The sequence below is a fragment of the Lucilia cuprina genome, chromosome 3 (genome assembly GCF_022045245.1).
Source record: "Lucilia cuprina isolate Lc7/37 chromosome 3, ASM2204524v1, whole genome shotgun sequence".
Taxonomy (NCBI): domain Eukaryota; kingdom Metazoa; phylum Arthropoda; class Insecta; order Diptera; family Calliphoridae; genus Lucilia; species Lucilia cuprina.
This window is the reverse complement of record NC_060951.1, coordinates 53,103,664-53,126,360: the sequence shown is the minus strand read 5'-3', so window position 1 is coordinate 53,126,360 and position 22,697 is coordinate 53,103,664. Positions and strand designations below refer to the sequence as shown.

The following is a 22,697-nucleotide window of genomic DNA, read 5'->3' as shown; positions in this document are numbered from 1 at the left end:
ATTCGGTACAGAGAATTTGACTTATCGCTAAGCTCGCATTTTTTAAACAATTATGACTGTTAAAGCTTTTTGTAAGGTGGCTATGAGAAAACGTGGTCCGATAATGTTCATTTTCAATACCAGACAAACCTTACCTTAAGAAATATTTGTGAAAAATTGCAACACTCTAGCTCTTTCCGTTAGGACTCTATCGTGCTTTTAACAGGCAGACGGACGGACATGGCTAGATCGCCTTAGAATTAAATAATAACCTAAAATATTTATACTTATATGAGTGTATGACCAATATTTCAATGTGTTGCAAACGAAATGACAAAATCAGTATATCCCTCACCTTTTTAAAGGTTTGAATAAAAATGTTTTTCTCCGAAATCCTTAAAATTCAAATCGTAGGTACAGCTAATATATGAATGACATCGACCTAATTTCTTCAGTATTTTATTCCCTTTTTTATTGTTAATAAATCAAATGGAGATTTTTTAAAAATTTTAAAAATTGTTTAACAAAATTACTAAAGGTTTGAAACAGGAGTTTTGTAACTGCCGTCTAAAGCAGAAAAAAATAAAACTCCTTCCAAATACGGATTACGCCATCTAATGTGTTTTTTTCCAGATAGCATGTGAGCTCTTTGAGTAAAATTTTTACTCATAGTAGTTAAACTCACGTTATGTAGAAACAACACATTTGTTCAATTCACAATCGGTGTTTTAGCGTCATAACAATGTTGTTGGTATTTTCTATGCAAAAGCTCTATACAACTCATACGACAATTTTTCATATATTATTCGAATGTTGTAAGAAATTTTAGTGTCGCCAATTGTTTATTTCAACATATTAACAAAAATTCAAACGATTTTAGCATACAAAACGATAAAGTGGTAACACTGAAATCAAAAACAAACAGCTGTTTACAAAAAAAGAAAACTAAAATTTTAATAAAAACAGTTTATTTATTAGTTTGAAATGTAGAATAAAGAAAATAAAAGAATTGAAAATTCAAAGAAATTAATTTGGTTTATTTCGCATGTTTAATTAATTTAATATTTTTTGATTTTTTTATCTTTCGACATTGATCACAATAACTGTTACTACACTTTAGTAGATACAATATACAACTTTATTGTGAATTGAACCATTAATGTAATTATATGATTTTAATAAAATATTTCCCAAAATCTGTTAATTTTTTTAGCATTTCTCATTTAAGTGTTTTGCCACACTAAATAATCTGAGAAAGAGTTAAAATAACATTTACAATTTTCGACGAATTTTCGGAAGAACAATTGAATATTTATTCCAATTATATGAATAGTGCATAAGCTAATGAACGAATAGATAAGCTAATAAACAAATCAGTTCATTGTCTGGATTTTTATTTAAGCTGCTGTAAAGATTCTATTAAAATCCTTATTTAGTGTAATAATCTATAATACAACACAAAATTATATTTTCCACTTTTTAGTGAATGTCTTACCATGCAAGTTTCACGTGGTAATAATACCGAATTTAAATACATATTTAGCATTTGTTATTACGTGATATTTTTCTCATTATAAAAATTTTAAACATTTAGTTCAAAATAGTAAAAATCAAATTTAATAAATATCGAAATATAGACATAAAAAACCTAAGCACCACTACTTCAATTAAGATAAATTTCTATAGCAAAAATAATAAAAATCGGTATTATTTTTCCCAAAATAAAATTCCCATATGAATCATTTTTTTTAAATTGTAAGTTTACACTATTTCTTGTAAACTATAAAAACTATTTGTGTCAAGTATCTATAGTTACGAAACAATGAACGATTTTTTGTTTATTTTAAATGAGTTTTTAATTGGTAGATGCTAATCACGCTCTATATAGTAAATTGACAAGTCATTTAATATTATAAGAAAGGCTTATTTATTTAAGTGTTATTTTAATGATATTGTTGAAAGGCATTTAAAACATTTAAACGTCTGATGCTAAATATAAACAAAAATTTTAATATTTTTTTTAGTAAAAAAAATTTATTGTTAAAATAATTGCTATTACTAATTAGGTTTAGTAAAACAAATACATATTAAAAATAATTTAATATTAAATTTTCAACTTTTAGTTTAATATTTTAAAATTTTTCTTGGGAATTTGTTTGCTTCCAATAACGTAAAATCTATAACAAATATAAACTCCAAATCTACATCTACTATTTTATATATTCTATTCTCATGCATATTTATCAATTTCGTAACAAATGTCCTTTAATTTTGTACAAAATTTGTAAAAACAAAAGAGGCAATAATTCATCCACAATAGCGGTTCAACATCAAAGGTGTGAAAAATGTATGTCAATCTCCCAAATAAAATAAAATACATATAAAAATAACTCTCCCTTTTTATTACTTTCATGCTCAATAACTGACCACTTTAAGTACAATTGTTTCTCAAAAAAAAAGTACAAAAAAATTAAAATTGTGATTTGTTTTTAAGGCCTGTTAGTCATACACAGCACGTACTACCTTCTCTCATGGCAGATGATCGTGATGATCATGATCGTACATTGATATATTGTGTATTGTATGATATTCACACACACACACCCCAACAAACTATTATATCAATTCAATTTAATTCTGTTTAAGTACAATAATAACAACAATATAATATTTAATTGTCAATGAATACAACAACAGTAACAATAACATTACAAAAAAAAAAAGATCGTTATTCGCTTGTAATACAATTGTTGTACACAGGACATAGATTTATAACGCTCATTAGACACTCAATAGGATAACAATTGAATGGATGTGAGAGGCATTTACAAGAGGCACTTGAAAACAAAAGTAAAATAAAAACAACTAAATAAAACACACTTATTTTTCACGTGTGTTGTTATTTTTTACATGTGTTCCTCTTTGTGGCGCCTGTGTGGTCAAAATGGTTTATAGGTGAAAAATTAAAATCAGACAACTATTACTACCGCTCGTTTTTATACAACAACAATTATTGTGTTATATCAAAAAAAGTTAAAGGCCAACATCTGTTTTAGCTGCAATTGTTCTAAATTATGAAATATTTTTTTTTTTTTATAAAAAAATTAAGTTTTATTTTATTTGCAGCTGGAATCACTCAAGTTATTGTTACATATAACGGAAAAAATTATAATTATTATTTATCTTCCAGGGAATTCTGAAATTATGTCAGGCAACAAAATGCTGCAACAAACTTAGTTTTGGTACCTACTGCAGTTAATGCGTAATTTTTTAAAGATTTCACAAACTTGCCGGATTTCATACCAGATAGAGTACCGTTCGGCAAGTGACTGAACTCAAATAGATTTATTAGGTTTACAACCAACTTGTAGATTAAAGCTCCAGTTTTTAGGCGACAATCAGTGCCTTCATAATATGTATAAAAGGGACTAAAGTGAAATGTGCAATTGAGGTGGAGAAGTTTGTTGGCAAATTGGATGCTAAGCTTTTAGGTAATATCATGGACGAAATAGAGATTGTTGCCTTTGTCTTAACATAATTATAATAATATACACCGATAGAGTCAAATCAACGACCAAACAGTTTAAGACTTATAGCCGTCTCCTTTCCAATGGTAAACACAGTTAACAGTTCACACGGTGATAGTAAAAAGAGAGATTTAGCTAAAAACAAGTAGGAAAGTATAGTCGGACATGGCCGACCATATAATACCCTACACCATGAGTATATTTTTAAAATTTTTACTTTTTATAAAGAAACTTTTATGTTGAATATTTTTACAAAATATTTAAGCAATTTATTGATAAAAAAACTAAAATTTCTAATTGGGCCGATCCTCGGTAAATTTGGGAAAAGGATATATTTTAAAAAAAACAGTTAGTTTTGTTGAGTTTCATTGCGATACAAATGGTTACAAGTCAATTTTAGACGTTTAAGACATTTTTTGAAGGGGGGTTTGTATGGGGGCTAGGGTCAAATAAGGGCCGATCCTTACGAAAATCTGCAGTGTCATTTATACTTATGTAAAACTTATTTATGCCGATTTTTAGAGAGATAATAGAATATTTGACGTAATTATGGCATAAAAAGTTCAAATCGGGAGGTACGGTTGTATGGGAGCTAGGTGAAATAATGGACCGATTTCAACCATTTTCAATAGGCTTCGTCCCTGTGCCAAAAAATATGCTTGGTCCAAATTTCATCAAATTTCATCAAAATATCTTGAAAATTGCGGCCTGTACCTTGCGCACAAGGTTTTCATGGACAGCCAGCCAGCCAGCCGGACGGACATGTCTTAATCGACTCAGAAAATGATTCTGAATCGATCGGTATACTTTAAGGTGGGTATTGGACCAATATTTTTGTATGTTACAAACATCAGCACAAACGTATAATACCCTCCCCACTGGTGTAGGGTATAACAAGTAAGAAAATGTGATTTTCACAATATGTATATCTGTGGCAAGTTGAATTGTACCTTGCCACAGATATACATACTTAAGCCATTTTTTGTTGAATGGAATTGTGAATGTTTATGTCAAATTTTGAAGGGGACTTTTTGTAGAGGCTAGTGTCAAATGAGGCCCTATAATTATAAATTTCATGAGGGTCATCAAGGCTAGTATAGAACTTGCTTTTGCTGCATTTTGTTGAGATACAATTATAATAAACATAATTATAAACTTTAAAGCTCTATTCGGCGAGTTCAATTGTATGAAGGCTATGTAAAATAATAGACTGATATTAACCAATTTCAAAAGCCTTCGTCTTCGGTATCATAGAATATCACGTACCAAATCATTGATTTATTTTCAAAATTTCGACCTGTAGTTTGATTACAAGGTTTACAAGTCGATCAGTAGGCTTCGTCCTTGGGGCAATAGAAAATCGAATCAGAAAATGATTCTAAGCCGATGGGTATACTTTAAAGTGGCTTTTTTATACCCTCAACACTCGACAATTATAACGAGAGTGATTTTTTAAAATGTTGATAAGAAAAGCCAAATGTGGATGAAAAAATACCTCACTAAGAATACTGAAATCAGTAGGATCAAAATATTTTATAGTGTTACTCAACTAAGAATAGTATAGGTAACATTGTGAATTTATGGATAAAACCAACACGAATAAGAATAAAGTTTGAAGAATGTTGGCCTAACAGATGAACATGTGAGGATATGATAAATACTTTTATCACTTATTTGTAATTGAGTAATCTGTTTAGAGTCGGAGTTTGAATTTTTCTGGACCACTTATTGGAACGAACATAAACATGACTGGACCGATCAATATCAAACACTTTGCTAGAGTATTCAAAATACATAATACCTTGCCCATGAATCACAAACTGCACCTTAATGATTCTATTAGAAAACACATCACAATCATTTAAAGACTCACCACATTTAACATTACTGAGATGTTTCCTATGTTTCGGCAACTGTAGCTAGACATCAAATATGGTAGCCAAAGTACATCTTCATTAAAATTACAAAATTTATTTCTTTGCAACAGGATGTAACTCTAAGTAAACTAGAATAATCAAAATATGTTATCCATCTTTAATACCCATCATCCAACTTCAAAACTCAATATTTTTAATATTGAGTTTTGAAGTTCATGGAGTAGTACTCTTCGGAAATAACTTTTCTAAAGATATTAATTTAAAGTGTCTCATTCCTTTAAACAACTTAATTTTTCTGTGAGTTTTAATAAGATAGGTGTTCTTGTCAAACTGCGAGTGAAATAACTCTAAGTAATCAATAGGCTTTTCTAGTTTCTAGTTCCTGTAGACTATATTTATTTTCCGGGAATAAAGTAAGCTTAAAATACTTTCTTTCTTATTTTTAATAAATACTAAAGAAAGTTATTTACTCTTCACATTCCGCTGTTAAGTGTGATCACTTTTATTAAAATAAAATTGTCGAAAAAGAAAGAGTAAAAGCAAATACAATTTAAATCAAACAAAAACTCATAAAATAATGTAGAGTTTTGTAACACTGAATGAAATGGATTTGAAAGGAAAGAAAACGTATGTCAACAAAACCAAAAAGGCGGTGAGCCAAAGTCCTTTAATGTAGAGAATAATAATATATTTTACCCTTTTTTTGTTTTTTTTTCCCAATGCAAACAAAACAACAAATATAAACAGCCAAACATCATCATACACTTTCTACATACTTATATTTACCATATAATTACATGTGTGAAAAAAGGGTCATTAAATAACGATCAATACACAAAATTTAAACAACAACGAAAAAAAATAATAAAGAATAAAGAGAGTGAAAATAACGTTTTGTAAGATTTTTTTTTTTAATTTTGAAACAGACACTTGCTCAACTCGTTAGATCGAATGCTCAATCGAAATGAATAAATATTGACAAACAACTTGTTGTTTAGGCGTAAAAATATTTGTCTAAATAATGAACAACAACAAAAAAGACGGAATAAAGAAAATAAACTTCAACACAAAGAACACGGAACTGAAGAAACTATGTGTATGAAAGACAACGCATTTACAATTTAAAGAAAATATTTTGTAACTCTTTTTGTATTTATTATTTTCTTTCCTCACCCGTTCAAGTACGACTTTTGTTTAATTTGTGATAAGAGAAAAATAGTCAGTCAATAATGATGAATGTTGTCCAAATGGTATTTAATTGAGAAATGAAATAATCTTATTCAAATCTAAATATTTATAAAAACCTTGTTAATATTTGTATGAAAAGAAAATTTTATTTGTGAAGTAGTAGTAGTAGTAGTAGTTGTAGGGATTGACAAGTAAACGAGAGGAAATGGCTTAAAGGTTTAAATGGGTTATTTTAAGACAAGTGCAACGTGAAAAAATAATAAAATATTAGGATAAAATAATAAGGATATAAACTACCCATAAAATACGCGATAATTACTTTTACATAAGCAACCTTTACTTCATTTTCAATGACTACTACTTACGGCCTGCATTACTTACAAGGATTATAGTAATGACTTATCATAAACATAAATGTAAGTACTTTCACGTAAGACATGACATTTTGTATTCGAATTTTGTAAAACAAATGGAAAAATATTAGTGTTTTTGTTAAAAATATTATTGATAAACGAGTGGTCGTATTCTCGTAGGCTATTTTTTCCACAAAAACAAAACTTCTAATGAGCGTGGTAAGTGCTTGTCATGTAATCAAGCATCTATTTATGGACATACATAACAGAGACTTGGGTTAAACTAAAACTCGTTTATGTCAATTTTCATTGTTGCCGTTTAAAGGGGTTTAGCATAAAAAGTCTTCTGGACCTGATGGTACACCGACACTGGTCTTGATGCAGTGCTTTTCGATGCTAGCTTGTCCATTAGCTAATCTTTTTAGCATCAGCATTTCCTATATGCTGGAAAATTCAAAAAGGAGAGGCTAATAACCATGAAATTTGTTCCACACTTTACAAAGTTATGTAAAGTATAGTCAACTTCCACTTATCGGTGACAATAGGTTATCCAACTATATTTTACTGGATCACTGTCACAACGTGAGGTGTATTGCGCTGTTCTATCTGAATGTGTTCCTCTGCAATTAGTGAAAACCGTCTGTATTCGATCGGCTAGTGGAACGCACAACACATTACAATGGAAATTCATTCTTCAGCAGCACTATTCGTATGAAAAACCTACTTACTGCAGAAGTATCCCAGCTACTTTCAATGTTTAAATCATGGTTTAAATCAAATATTTACAAACACTACTCTCTCTATCCTCCCTTTAACAGCCTATTTTCCTAGTTCCAGCACAAGTGGTCATCCCCGAGTCTAAGAAAAAAGTATAAGAGTGGGGGAATCAAAAAGAAAATTATCTAAAAAAGATAATTTATTCTAGGATGTTATCCCCTGAGTGCTGGCCCAAGAAAAAAGTTCTAAGAAGCGGGGAAAAAAAAATAAAAGGAAAATTTATTTAAAATTTTCTTAAAAAGAAAATTTATTGAAAATATTTTATAAAATGATAGATATGTTTCTTTAAATGTTCTTCTATAGTTATATTCTCCATGAATATAAAAAAGAACTAAGTAATTTGCACATATAATTTAAATAAAACTTCAATAAATTTTGCCTTTTTAGCTGTTATTTATTATTTTCATTTTTCATAAATACATGCAATTAAAATTAATTAAAAAAATTATTAAAAAATATATCACAGCTCCATTTTTAATAATATAAATACAAATGTCTTATAAATAACAATAATGGAAAATCGTTTAACAAATATAAATATTTTTAGAGGTTTACAGTTTCAGAGACTTGAAAAAAAATAAAGTATCTCAGATGCCATTATATAACTGCCAATTTTTAAAACTTTTTTTTTCTAAATAAGAAACTGTGAAACCACTCATTACTCAAAATGAGATTATGTTTAGTACTTAAATAATAACAATAATAATTATGATTAATAAAGGTATGATATAGTATAAATAATACAAATAGAAATAAATAGTTTTAAAGTTATTTGAAAAAAATTCACCCAAACTAATATAACTTTCGTTTTCATAATAATGACAAATATAAGTAAGGGAAATGTTTAAAATGTGAATGCTAGTGTAGACGAGATTAAATATTACGTTATTCATTTAATAAATTTATTTAATACTTGTTCGAGTTTTTCTTTGAATGTCTTAATTTTATTTCATGATTTTGCCGATTCTTTTGTTGCTTTACCTGCTGATTCTGTTTATTTTTTGTTTTATTTTGATTTACATTTCTGCCCAATTTTATGGGTCCCGGTCTTTTTGTATGCATTCTTAGGGTTTTCATTAGTTTACGCAAAAAAACATAATAATGAGATTTCGCGAAACGTAAATCTAATACATTAACTGTCCAACTTTTATCATCAGTTCTAATATCATGCCATCTCAAGGGTGATACATATTTAATATTGGTGGCAAAATTTAGTATGTTTTCCATTCTAGTACGATTTATGAAGAGTGAATCGATATTTGTGGCTCTTTTGCGTGTGGTGGTATTATTGATGGCATGTTCTATATTACATAAAATCGTGCGAGCATTTATCATTAGAAGATTTAGTTCTTTAGCAAACGGACTTTTTTGATTGTCTTTTAGATAGTCGAAATGCAGTTGAGCGCGGTGGAGGTATTCAAAAGCTGCCACGTAGATTTGCATTTGTCGATGCCAGTGACGTAGTGAAATCTGTAAGTAAAAGAAATTTGTATATATTTTTTTAGAAACTTCATTTGTAAAAGCTAGTATTTGGTTTATATAATTTTATATGAAATTTTAAGGAAAATTATTTTAAAACAAAATTTTTCGAAAATTATCTTTAGAAAGAAAAAGTTTTGAAGACTTTCTATTAAGAACAAAAGAAAAAAACGAAAACTTTCTATGGAATGAAAATTTATCGCAAACTTTCTATGGAAACAAATTTATTAAATATTTCTCTTTAGAAAGAATTTTTAATTTTTTTTTTTTTTATATAAGGAAGACTTTTTGAAAACTTTCTATGAAAAGCAATTTCATCGAAAATTTCCTTAAGAAAGAAAATTTATTGAAAAATATTTTTTAGAAGAAAATTTAGCGATAAATTTCTACATAAAGAAAAATTATCGAAATTATTATATTTTTCTTTAGAAAGATTTTTTTTATATAAGGAAGACTTTTTGAAAATTTTCTATGAAAAGCAATTTTATCGAAAATTTCCTTAAGAAAGAATATTTATTGAAAAATATTTTTTAAAAAGAAAATTTAGCGATAAATTTCTACATAAAGAAAAATTAAATAATAATAAATGAAAATTTATTGAAAATTTTCTATAGAATAAAAGTTTATTAAAAATTTCCTATGTAAAGAAAATTTATAGATATTGATATATTTATCGAAAACTTTTTATAAAAAATAAAATTTATAGAAAAATTTCTATATAAGGAAAATTTATTGAAATTTTTTTATAAAAAGAAAATTTATTGAAAATTTTCCATAACAAGGAAATTAAAAGATATTATTAAAAATTTTCGATAATTTCATAGATATTGTCTTTTTATAGAAATAAATAAAAAAAATACTGAAATTTTTCTACAGAAAGAGAATTTATCAAATTTTTATCGGAAACTTTTAGTTTTTCTATAGAACGAAAATTTATTACAAATTTTCTATTGAAAAACTTTCATATTTAAAGAACATTTTTAGGAAATTTTCTATTTAAAGACAATTTATAGGATTTTTTTTTATTTAAAGAAAATTTTTTATGGAAAGATAATTAAATCTAATTTTTGAGGACATTTTCTTTATAAGGAAATTTATTGAATATTTTCTGTAAAAAGAAAATTTATAGGAATTTTTCTATAGAAAGGTAATTTACTGAAAATTTCTATAGAAAGACAATTTATTAAAAATTTAATACAAAATTTCTATGAAAAAAAATTATAGGAAATTTTCTATAGAAAGGTAATTTATAGAAAATTTCCTATAGAAAGAGAATTTATTGAAAATTTAATAACAAATTTCTATGAAAAATTAAATTTTTCTGTAAAGTTAAATATTTATCGAAAATTTTTATAATAATTTCGATTTATTCTTAAAGTTTTCATTACAATTAAATGTATACATATACAATGAACATATGTATGTAGTTTTTATTATACATACATATCAACCATTCTCAAAATCAATAGCGATGATTAATTTTAACACAAAATATGCAAAAATATATTGAACCGTAAACATTTCTAGCAAACGTGATATTCAACATGTTGCTCTGCTAAAAGTTGTCTAGAAATTTGTGTTTAGAAAGTCATGCCACAAAAATGTATAATACCATGTTTATAGCACAACTTCGAATTGAATAAGTCATACTAAACGTAATAATGTCCAGTGATGTTCACGTGACAAAACTATTATAACAGAGCTTAGAAAACAAATAATTTCCATTGGAAATTTTTTACAGCTTATTTCCCTTTAACTTGCACATTTCATGCAAAAAAAGTTTAATGAACTTGAACTGATTGCTGTAGGAACAAGTAACAATAAGTGACGCTAGTTGGTATAAATGTTAACTGGAAATTAAATAATATTTATAGAATTTATAAATAATTCATTAAGGAAAAAAATACATCGTTATTAAAATAATAAATAAAATTAATTAATTATTGACAGCATTTACCAGTTTTAGTTCTAAGTATATCAATAGAAAACGTGTTTAAACTTTTTTGTTTCACTGGAATATCGTTTAAATATTTTTGTGCGGTAATAATATGAAAAGTAAATAAATAACGTATTGTCGTAGTCGTCATTTTTTATTTTCAAATATACTACAACAACAGTAATACGAGTACATTATAAATAAATGTGTTGTGACGTTTCACCGCCACCATCAACCAGCTTTAACAGTTGTTTGTGGATCAAGAGAGGGGTAGTAGAGGTAGTTAGTTGAATTAACAAACAATAAAAATTTCATTCATGCGATAAGTATTATTTATTTTTTCATACACTGCAACCTTTGTTTACGAGTTACAAATCGATTTTGCTGATTTCTAACACAATATTGAAAAAAATGTTCTATAAGAAGAAACCTTTTTTAACAATTTTAATAAAAATAAAACTTTTTGAAATTCTCTATAACAATAAAGCTTTTCGAAAGTTTTCTATAAAAAGACTTTTTTTTGAAAATTGTCTAAGAGAAATAAAGCTTTTTTAAAATTGTCTATAAAAATAAAGCTTTTTGAAAGTTTTCTATAAAAAGACAGCTTTTTGAAGATTGTCTAAAAATAAAGTTTTTTGAATGTTTTTTACAAAATGAAAATTAATTGAAAATTTTGTATAAAAAGTAAATTTATGTAAAATTTTTTTTAAAGAAAACTTATTAATAATTTTTATAAAAAGAAAATTTAATGAACATTTTTTTAAAAAAATTATTGAAAATTTAATATTAAAAAAGAAATTTGTGGAAAGTTTTCTATAAAAAGAAAATATATTGAATATTTGATGTAGAAAAATTGTTTATATAAAATAAAAAGGAAATAATTAAAAATTTCTAAAATGAAAATTTTATAAAATTAAAAAATGTTTTCTATTAAAAGAAAATTTATTGAACATTTTTTATAAAAGAAAAATTTTTGTAAATGTTTCTATAAAAGAAAACTTATTAACAAATTTCTGTAAAAAGAAAAAAAATTATAAAAAGAATAATTATTGAGAATTTTTTTATGTAAAGAAAATTATTGACAATATGTTTTAAAAAAGAAATGCATTGAAAATTTTCTATGGAAAGAATATTAAGGAAAATTTTCTGTGAAAAGAAAATTAGACACAATTTTCTATAGAAAAAAAGTTTATGAAATTTTTTATAAAAAGAAAAAATTTCTGTAGGAAGCATTTTGATGAAAAATTTACTACAAATAGAAAGAAAATTTATGGAATATTTTCTATAAAAAGAAATTTTCGTGAAAATTTTCTATAAAAAGAAAATTTAATTAAAATTTTCTATAAAAAATAAACATTTTTAAGAAAAGACGAACAGTTTCTTAAAAAAAGTAAAATTTAATGAAACAAAATTTTTTTTTACAAATACGTCTAATGAGGATAATGTGTAATTTCATAGAATTTGTTTCTCTGTTCATTGTGCTAAAAATATACGTAATGAAATTTAAGCGATTTCAATAACTGTTGAGTATGAGTATGTCAGGTTGTATGGTTGTTTACTGGGTGTGTTGACAGCTGACAGCGAGCCCCCTGATCTATCATTGGCAGGGAATCCCATCAAAAAAAAAAAAAAAAAACTATAGTCATAATAATGTGTAGCAAACACTTTCAAACAATGTTTATTATAAAAAGCACATGCTAGACGAAAACATAGCGTTTGTTTGTCTGTCCGTCGTTTATTATTATGATTCATTGTATTCAGCGAGTTTTTTTTTATATGTTAAAAAATTAATATGAAATTTAATGTAAATTGAATTTTTTCAATATTTCTTTTTCCCTGATTTCATTTGTAATTGTTGTCGTATATTGAATATGTTGTTTTTAGTTTTATTCACTTATGTAAAGGTGTCAAGAAAGGGTTTTTATTGTGCTTACTCAAACACGGTTCTTGAATTGACGTCAATTTGTGTTGAGTTTTAGAATTTCTCTGAAATTCCAATTTAATGTTGATGATTCCTAATTATTAAGTGTACAAGTAATTGTGTGAGTTTTTGTTTTTGGCGTTAAAAATTATTGTTTATCAAATATTGGATGTATACTTAGTTAGAGAGCACATAATAAGTAAATTTTTATATTCTTATTAAATGTCAATACTGTCATCGAGGTTTAAAAATAAATTATTATCAAGTAAATGTAAGTAGAAAATAAGGTTTATTTTTGAATAAAAGTGCAAAAAAAACGTAGTGTTTGTTTTTAGTGTTGAGCAACAAATAACTGAGTAAATTAAATTATAACAATTTCCTGTCTTTTAATTTTAATAATAATAATTGTATAAAGAAGGAAAAAACTTGTAGAAAAGTACCGAAATTGATACAAAAGTTTGTTAAAATTTCGACAAGGAATGTGAAATTGATATAACATCATTAATCATTTTGACAACAACTTTTGTATTTATGACAATCGTTGCCATTGCAACAACTCATTTTTGTCATCTCGATTACACTTTATACTATTTGGGCAATCCAACGTTGTAATTTCGACATCGAAATGATCTGTTTGACAACATAGCGTTGTCACTTTGATAACACATTAAAATTATTGTTGTTTGATTTGACAACAATATGTACATACTTTGACAACTGATGTTCTTAGAAAGTTTTATTACTTTGTTATCAATATGTTGTAAATATGTTTAATAATAATGTAAAATCAATCACATTTCTTAATGCCAAATCATTATTACATATTTTTCTTTCTTGATGTAAAACAAACTTTCGTGCTGATTTTTGTTAAAAAAAAAATATTTAAAGATTTTCACATTTAAAAACTTAACAAAAAAAATGACTACTACTTATGGCGGCATTCTTACAAGTTTTATGGCTACACATTTTGAACTACTTAAGAAACAGCTTTTCACATTACAAAAAAAAAACATCCTTCAAATAAGAAAATAAATAAAAAATACATTAAAACCTGCCAAAATGTATACGAGTATTTGCAAAACCCCAACATCGTAATCATTAAATTCCAAAAAAAAAAACAAAAATTGAAGAGGGAAGTAAAATAAAGGACGAGTGAGGGACAACTGAAAAGAAACTGATATTTAACAACTGGTTAACAAGACACCTAAATCATACAACAATCCGTAAGAGCAAAACAACGATTTGTATGTATTTACAAATGTATGGATGGTTATGAGACTGCCAGCCTGTCTGTCAGTCGTTGCGAGTATGAGTATCTAAAGATAAATGATGATGTTGAGAGAGAATGAAAGAATAAATTCATAAACTACTCAATCAACGCCCCCAGGGTAACGTGCCAACAATTATGGTTAGTAACGTACAAAAAAAAAAAAATTATAAAAATAATAACAACAACATTGTATCTGATTTAAACAAAGAAGAACATTGACTTGAATTTTCGTTGTTGCTGTCGTCATTTCTTTTGAGGAACAATGAAGGGAAAACAAGTGGTAGTATGTAGACTTTAAATTGTTTCAAACAGTTGTGTTGAGAATTTTAGTGAAAGGCCAAAAAGTCAAAGTTGATTCAATTTAGCTTTTATCAAAACGCGCTTTAAATTTTGATCCAGTTTTCGTTCGACTTTTTCTCATATAAATAGCCGCTATAATTTTGCGCTATTATGTAAATATTTCTTGCTGACAAAGTATTGCTAAATACATTTTTTCCGCATTTATAAAATATATATTTTATCATTGATGTAAAAATTAGCTTATTTGATTATTGTATGATAACAAGTAATAATTGCAATACTTACGCTTGAATTAGTATTTAATTTCGGCAAAAAAGAGTAGTTCTCAGCAGCTGAATCCCATTGTTTCATGTTACCTATGTTGATTGCATGTAGATTCTCCTTAATAAAATTATAATATTTCACTGTGGCATTCTGAAGTTTTCGAAGTTCCTGAAATTATAGAAATAGAAATTATAATGTATTAAAAAACTTAAAAAAAAAATTTTTTGAGAAATATTGGTCATAGACCTACAAATTTATATACATATATTCTGGGTCCCTTTAAAATTGTAAGACGATCTAACAATGTCCGTCTGTCTGTTTAAAGTCATAGACCCAGTATCTACATACATATATATTCTGGCTCCCTTTAAGTTCTAAGATGTAACTATGTATGCCCTGTAACTATCCGTATGCCCTGTAGGTAAGGTTACAACACTCTTACTTGTTCAGATATCATATCGTGAATTTTGAAAATGTCAGAATTTATTTACAACATCAGATATTCGGAATATCATGTCACTGATTTATTTTTGCCATTTTTCAAAGTTTGTTTTTGCGATTTGAAAGTCCAATCTGTCGTCTTTAGAATAAAGATTATTACAAGAGATTTTATACAAATTGAAAATTACTTTTATGGAAGAAGCTTAGACAAATATTAACATATACGTTTGTCAGATAATGACAAACTTATAATATCTCGAAGAAGTGCTATTACAATGTCCCGGAATTATTCTATAAAAACAACAACAGAAAGGTTTTATAAAGCTCTTTCGAAACTTACCTTCTTAATCGGTGGAGGTCTTTTACGCTTAAACGGTTTTTCAGCCATTTTATGAATACCACCACAAGGATTATACCAGTTTATCGTTTGAGATTGCATTGTAATATGGTAACTATCATGGAAATTTATTTGACGTTTAAAGATCTTATCCACATCCACCAAATTTGCGATATTTTCCATCTCCTCCCTCCGCGTTCTTACATTATCAGTCTCCAAATGTTGTTTTTCAGCCAACAAAATTTCATATAACTGCGACGGTTGTTGATGAAGAAAATCATATGGTAAATTATGTTGTTCTAGTGGTTGTAGCTGCGGTTGTGCTAACTGATACTGTTGTGGCTGGTATTGTAGTTGTTGCATAGGTGCTGCCATTGTAAATGTTGATGGCTGTACACTTAATACTGTTAATAACATGGTAATCAAAACAAATAGTTGTTTATAACTGTCTGTTGTTAAGGTGGTAATTTTGTGGCTTTTATGCGTGAAACTTTGCGTTAACATGCAACGGCAATAACGACTACGACGACGACTGCAACAACAAAAACAACGACCAACACTGCAATCACTTTTGCAGCAACAGTTACAATTATGACAGCAACTGATGGTCGTATATAGTAATTGTTGTTTTTGTTGTGGCTGTTGTTGTCTTTCAACCAATTTGTTATTGTTGTTGGTTAAATCTAGCTGCCTTGGTTGCCTCGTTTTGTATTGTTGTAAACTATAATGTTGCAATTGTTGCGGCCGTATTATTGGCAACGGCTGCTCGCTTAATAGAAAATGTCGTTGTTTTAGGTTGGCCGTCTTGTTGGTATCTCTCTGTCAGTTGCGTTCGATTAGCAACTAACACCTGTTGTTATTGTTGTTTATTTTTGAATTGTCAAAAAAAAGTAGAAGAGTATATTAGCATTCAAATAAATATAATTTATTACTATTTGTGTGAGTGCGTTTTTATTTTCTTTCTTTATTTTTTGTTTAACAAATATTTAAATATGTAATTATTTGTTTTTTAAGTTGTGAAATTAGTTTTGTATATTTTTATGTTAATTATTAACAAAAATTTAAATGCCAAAAAAAATAAACTTTAAAAATTTCCTTTATGGAAAAATTTGCAAAATTAAAGTTTGGTGTTGGTTAATATATTCTCTTTTTGGGTAAGATTGAACGATTTTGAGGAGTGCGAAGAGTTAATGTAGTATAACTATGAGCTATTTAATGAGAATTTCTTGTTGAGCTCTAAAAATATCAGAGATGAGATTGTCTGTTTCAAATGTGGACCACTTCTTGAATCGATGTAGTTGTGTCCGTCTATCTGTTGTTTAATGATATTATTGAGAAAACTACTTCCATGTTAACAAATGATAAAAAAATACCAATATAATGATACAACTATTAAATATTGAAATTATAGATCAAATATTATGACTTCTATACAACTTAGAGTTTTAAGTTTGCTTAATCTCTCTCCTCAATAGTTGCTGGTTTTTGTATACGTCTAAATATGATTTCAAACAAAATTGGAATTTTATTTGATTTTTTTTTTCTAATTTCGTTTGTTTTTACAACAGTTTTATACAAAAAATCCCCTCATTATTAAATTGGGATTTTCCAAATTTAATGAGTATTTTTGTGTTTAACTTTTAATTTTATTTTTTTTAATATTAATCGCTTTTTAAAGCGGCAGCTAAGTTAGAAAGGTAAAACAAACCTTAACTTTATATATTTTTTCCACTAATATAATTTTACAATAAACATGTTTTTTCAATCATGCGAATTTTTTTTTATATTTTAACTTTTCCACAAATATAATGTAAATAAAAATAGATACAATGAAATTGTTATATTTTATCTTAATGAAAGCCAGAATCAAAGAAAAAAGTTGTTACTAACGTCACTAAGGCGAGTGTTAAAGTGTTTTCTATCTTTATTTTTCTATACAATAAAACTCATGCCATGCCTTTATGAAAATTTGAAAATTTTTAAATCACAAGGTTTTACTGTGCGTGTTTTATTTATTATATAAAAATATACACATATATATATTTTACACCTGATATCATGATGTTACTTTTTTGTTAAGTATATACCTAATATTATAAACAAAACAAAATCTAAATTATTTGATATTCTAAAAGCCTAGACGTCTTAACGTCTAGGGGGATTTTTTGTTTATTTTGTTTTGAGCTTAAGCTTTATTGTAATTTATTAACTAATTAATTCGCTGTTAATAGTTTATTAGTTTACACGTTTACAAGTGGGTTTTATTTAAATGTGTGATTTTATTTAAATTTAGCAAGTAAATTTGCTGATTATTAAATGATTGAGTAATGTCTCAGTATTGTTAATATAGTGTAATAATTATTACAAAATGAATAGTTTCGACGGCTATTTTAAATTTCAGTTTTCGAGAAGCTTTATTTACATTTAGTTGTAGATATTTTTTAAAGAATTAGCTCATATAAGACTTTCTTTTAGTCCAATTTCATCGCTATACTCGCATTTTTAAAACAGTTAGTTCTGACAAAATAAAGATTGCAAAGTCATACCTGCTTATCGAACATTATTTTATATGAACACATACATATATATACCGTCGTACATGTTTATAAAATATAAAAAGAGATGGCCAATGACTCACAGAAGACACACCAGACTTTTTGTTAAATTATTTATCAACAAACCTAATGAAAGTATAATTATACGCAATATTGTATTATTCGTATTAAAACCAAGTGAATTGGTCTAAAATAAAAATAACTAACTAACCAACTAACTAACTAACTAACTAACTAACTTACTAACTTACTAACTTACTAACTTACTAACTTACTAACTTACTAACTTACTAACTTACTAACTTACTAACTTACTAACTTACTAACTTACTAACTAACTAACTAACTAACTAACTAACTAACTAACTAACTAACTAACGAACTAACTATCTAACGAACTAACTAACTAACTAACTAACTAACTATCTAACTAACCAACTAACTAACTAACTAACTAACTAACTAACTAACTTACTAACTTACTAACTTACTAACTTACTAACTTACTAATTACTAACTTACTAACTTACTAACTTACTAACTTACTAACTTACTAACTTACTAACTTACTAACTTACTAACTTACTAACTTACTAACTTACTTACTAACTAACTAACTAACTAACTAACTAACTAACTAACTAACTAACTAACTAACTAACTAACTAACTAACTAACTAACTAACTAACGAACTAACTATCTAACTAACTATCTAACTAACCAACTAACTAACTAACTAACTAACTTACTAACTAACTAACTAACTAACTAACTAACTAACTAACTAACTAACTAACTAACTAACTAACTAACTAACTAACTAACTCTATTTTTTGTTTTAAACATTAATTTCAAATTTAAAGAGAAATATTTTGAATTCTATTAACCTGAACTAACTAACTAACTAACTAATTAAATACCTAAATAACTAACTAACTAACTAACTAACTAACTAACTAACTAACTAACTAACTAACTAACTAACTAATAAACTAACTCTATTTTTTGTTTTAAACATTAATTTCAAAATTAAATGAGAAATATTTTGAATTCTATTATCTGAACCTGATTTGTTTTAAACTATGTTTTGTACAGTCAGGCAAGGACAGGTATAAATGTACAGAAGATCATGGCCGACTATATGATACCCTACACCAGAGGGTATGTTCAAAATGTTTATTATTTTTTTAAATATATTTTTGAAAATAATAAGAGATTTTTAAAAAGACGCATAACGCCTTGTAAATTCTAGTAGAGTCATTTACATCAACTTCAAAGTTATTTATGTAGAATTATATCGCGCTATTAGTATTTATAAGTGAATTTTCAAGCCAGAGACTTTGCATGGGGGCTATTCGGAGGTACGGTTATACGGGGGCTAGGCAAAATAATCGATCGATTTTAACCATTTTCAATATCGTTCGTCCTTGGTACATATTCATTGTATCACCTAAGAAAGTGATTCTGATCCGATTGCTGTAACAAACATCACTATAGTGGTGTAGTAAGTGAAATTTGGTATTATTGTAAAATACCTAAATATGGTTGATATGGCCCAATGATTATAAAAATCGGATGTAAGATTGACGGTTATTTAAATTATAAAGCTCTAAGGGGTTATTCTTATTTCACCTAAGTGAAATAATGGACCGATCTTAAATATAATCAATACGCTTCGTTTTTAGTATAGTAGAAGACTATGTGAAATTTTGTTAAATTATTTTTAAAAATGCGAACGTTAGAAGGGTACACCTTCTAATAGAAATGCCGATATGTCATTAAACACTGATATGAATAGAAAGTCAATGAAAGGGTAGTTGAATTCCTTATCTTACCCCACATATTGCTAAAATACTAAGATTGGGTCATAAACAATTTATAGCTATTTCTTTAAAAACAATTATCTTTTATCTATAATTATTTTTGTCAAAATTAAACTTTAAAATATTTTTATAAATAAATACCAATCGTATTAAATGCTATTTTTAAATATTCTATGCTATATTTAAACTAACAATATTAAAAATGATAAAAATCAAACTTTTGAACCAAATGGAAACTTTTTTTCCCTTAAGCAAGACTTGAGGAACAGACGTCAGTTCATTGTTGATATAAAATAATAAATTGTGAATTAAGTTCACATGTTTTTTTAAGCATAAATTTAGAACTCAATAAAATAAAGTAGCCGAATTAAAACAGCATGAACTTTATTAATTAGCAAGTAGGTTTGATTTTGTGTGATTATTTTTTTTCGTTTTTTTTTTTTTTTTGGTCTCAGACGTAATGCAAATATGTGGTTAGTTTAAGCCAGTTAAGATGTTTAAAGACGTTATTTAAAAAGGTGTTAATGGTTTGCTGTTGTTTTCAATTTTCAATTCTTTATTATGTCTTTTGTTGTTGTTTTGATTTTAGACTTTTTTTATTGTTGTTGTTGTTATTGTTTGACTCAATAAAATGTGTAAATGAATGAATGCTGGCCAAAATGACGTCACTTATGGTGGTACGTTTTAAAAATTTTAATTAATTTTATTTTTAATATTGTTTTCAATTTGTTGCCAAGTAAAACATTTTGAATTTAAAGATTTGTGTTTTTGTTTTTTGTTGCTGTTGTTTTTTTTTTTATTATTTAGTTTACAAGCCATGAAAATGTGTGGTTTTTTATTCTGTTTGTAATTTCATCATAATTAGAGTGAGAAATATATATTTATAATTAAGTTTTCTTTAGAATTGAAGTCTGGTTTTAGAAAAATATAGATTATGTATTTTGCATATTAAATAAAATTTAAGTAAAATGGAGTAAATCAAACAAGATTTGAAGTTTTTGTCTATAATAATTGTGTTGAAAATATTAACTGATAAAGAAAGATCATTTATTTATTCATATTAAAAATCTTAATTTAAAACTTTCTATTACAGCATTTTTCTTACTTTTGTAAACATTTTTCCTTATTTAACTAATTTGCCCTCAGCAATTCCTATTTGTAGTCTTTAGCAGACAGATGGACGAACATTACTAAATTATAATGGAATCTTATAAGGGCCCAGATCAAATAAACTTTATAACAAATTAAAAAATAATAATTGTTCTTAAACAACAACAGTAATAAAATGAATTTAGGCTACAAAACCCCCGAGCAAACACCTGCTGGCGATTCTTAAAAAAAAGGTTAAAATCCCCCATAACATAAATAGGGAATTTTTCTTAATTTCATCATAAATTCAAAGACACGAAAACCGAACAACTTAGATACAAACTTGAGGTGGTAAGTATTTAAAAAATATAAACATTAAATAAAACACAAATATATAAAAACGAATTTCACAATAATACGCACAACACACATACAAAAAAATAAAACAATATTCTATCTACTTACCATTAAAAATAAAGAAAAAAGTATAAAAATCATAAAAAAGTAATTTAATTTAAATAAAATTAATTTAAAAGACGTTGTAATTTTCCACTTCTTCAAACAAATGGAGAAAATCCTTTTTTTTTTAACACAACTTTAAAACTTTTTAATGTTTTATTTGTTTATTTGTTTTTTTTTTATTCATCAATTTAATTTCACTTAACACTTTTTTCGTTGTTATAATAAAAAATAAATTATTTATTTTATTTAATTTTTTTTAAAGTTATAAACTAACTTTTAAAACGTTGTTAACACTTCAATAACTTTTAACATACTAAAATATTTGCAACAATATCAAATACTCAATGTTTGAGTGAGTATTATGAATTTAATTTTTTTTTGTGCAAAATCCCACAAAACGATAAATATAACAACAAAACAAACTACAAAAGAGAAAGAGAGTTTTTATAGAACCACTTTTATATTATGATTTTTTAAGGTGTTTTTGAGCAGATTTTTTTCCAAACAATCAAAAGAACAAAACAACACTCTTTTTTCAATTTGTATTGAACGAGTATCGTATTATTAGTTTTATTGTCTCTTTTAAAGTGTTTAGTTGATTGTTTGATTGTGGGCAAAATTGCTTTGTTTTGCTTTTTCAATAAAACTTATTATATCTATAGTATAGGTATGCGTTTCAAATTGGTCCACAATCAGCTGGCCCCCTGAGTGAGAGATATAATAAAAATATACTACACTGTACAATAATACACAATCGGAAAAATGCCGGCAAAAGTATTGATGACGTTATGAGCAAAACAGCTGTTTTAGTAGCTGTGTATTTGGTTCTTTTAATTTTTGTTTACTGTAGTTTAAGAGAGAAAGAATATGTGTAAGATGATTTGTTTCTCTTTTTATAAAATTATCAACTTGTTGGTGGTCATGTAACTTTTGTTGGCATATTATGACGTGTAACTTGAGTCAATATACATATAAAATTATATGATATGTTTTAGGCTGAGAAAGTGAAAACCATTTACCCTACTTGGTGATAAACATTAGAATGAAATTGAAAATTTTATATATGTATTAGACAATTTACTTAACATTTTACACCCAATTTTGTTCATCTCTTGTAC

General features: G+C 26.4%; 1 protein-coding gene across 1 annotated transcript; it reads right to left on the bottom strand.

Annotated features, from left to right (window-relative positions):
* Positions 1-8,166: 8,166 nt before the first annotated feature.
* Positions 8,167-21,895, bottom strand: LOC111675641. The gene is made up of 4 exons (XM_046947374.1): positions 21,583-21,895; positions 15,653-16,499; positions 14,893-15,039; positions 8,167-9,171 (listed from the first exon to the last, which is right to left on the bottom strand). Exons 2-4 carry the CDS (start codon positions 16,151-16,153, stop codon positions 8,608-8,610), a joined length of 1,212 nt encoding a protein of 403 aa, XP_046803330.1. The 5' UTR covers positions 16,154-16,499; positions 21,583-21,895; the 3' UTR covers positions 8,167-8,607.
* Positions 21,896-22,697: the final 802 nt, after the last annotated feature.

Bases quoted from the DNA above. Each gene is read 5' to 3' on its own strand.
- LOC111675641 (XM_046947374.1), bottom strand. From the start codon at position 16,153: ATGTTAACGCAAAGTTTCACGCATAAAAGCCACAAAATTACCACCTTA. The intron at 15,040-15,652 runs GTAAGTTTCGAA...CTATAATTTCAG, and splicing joins GACCTCCACCGATTAAGAAG to GAACTTCGAAAACTTCAGAA. The intron at 9,172-14,892 runs GTAAGTATTGCA...TTTTACTTACAG, and splicing joins AATTAAATACTAATTCAAGC to ATTTCACTACGTCACTGGCA.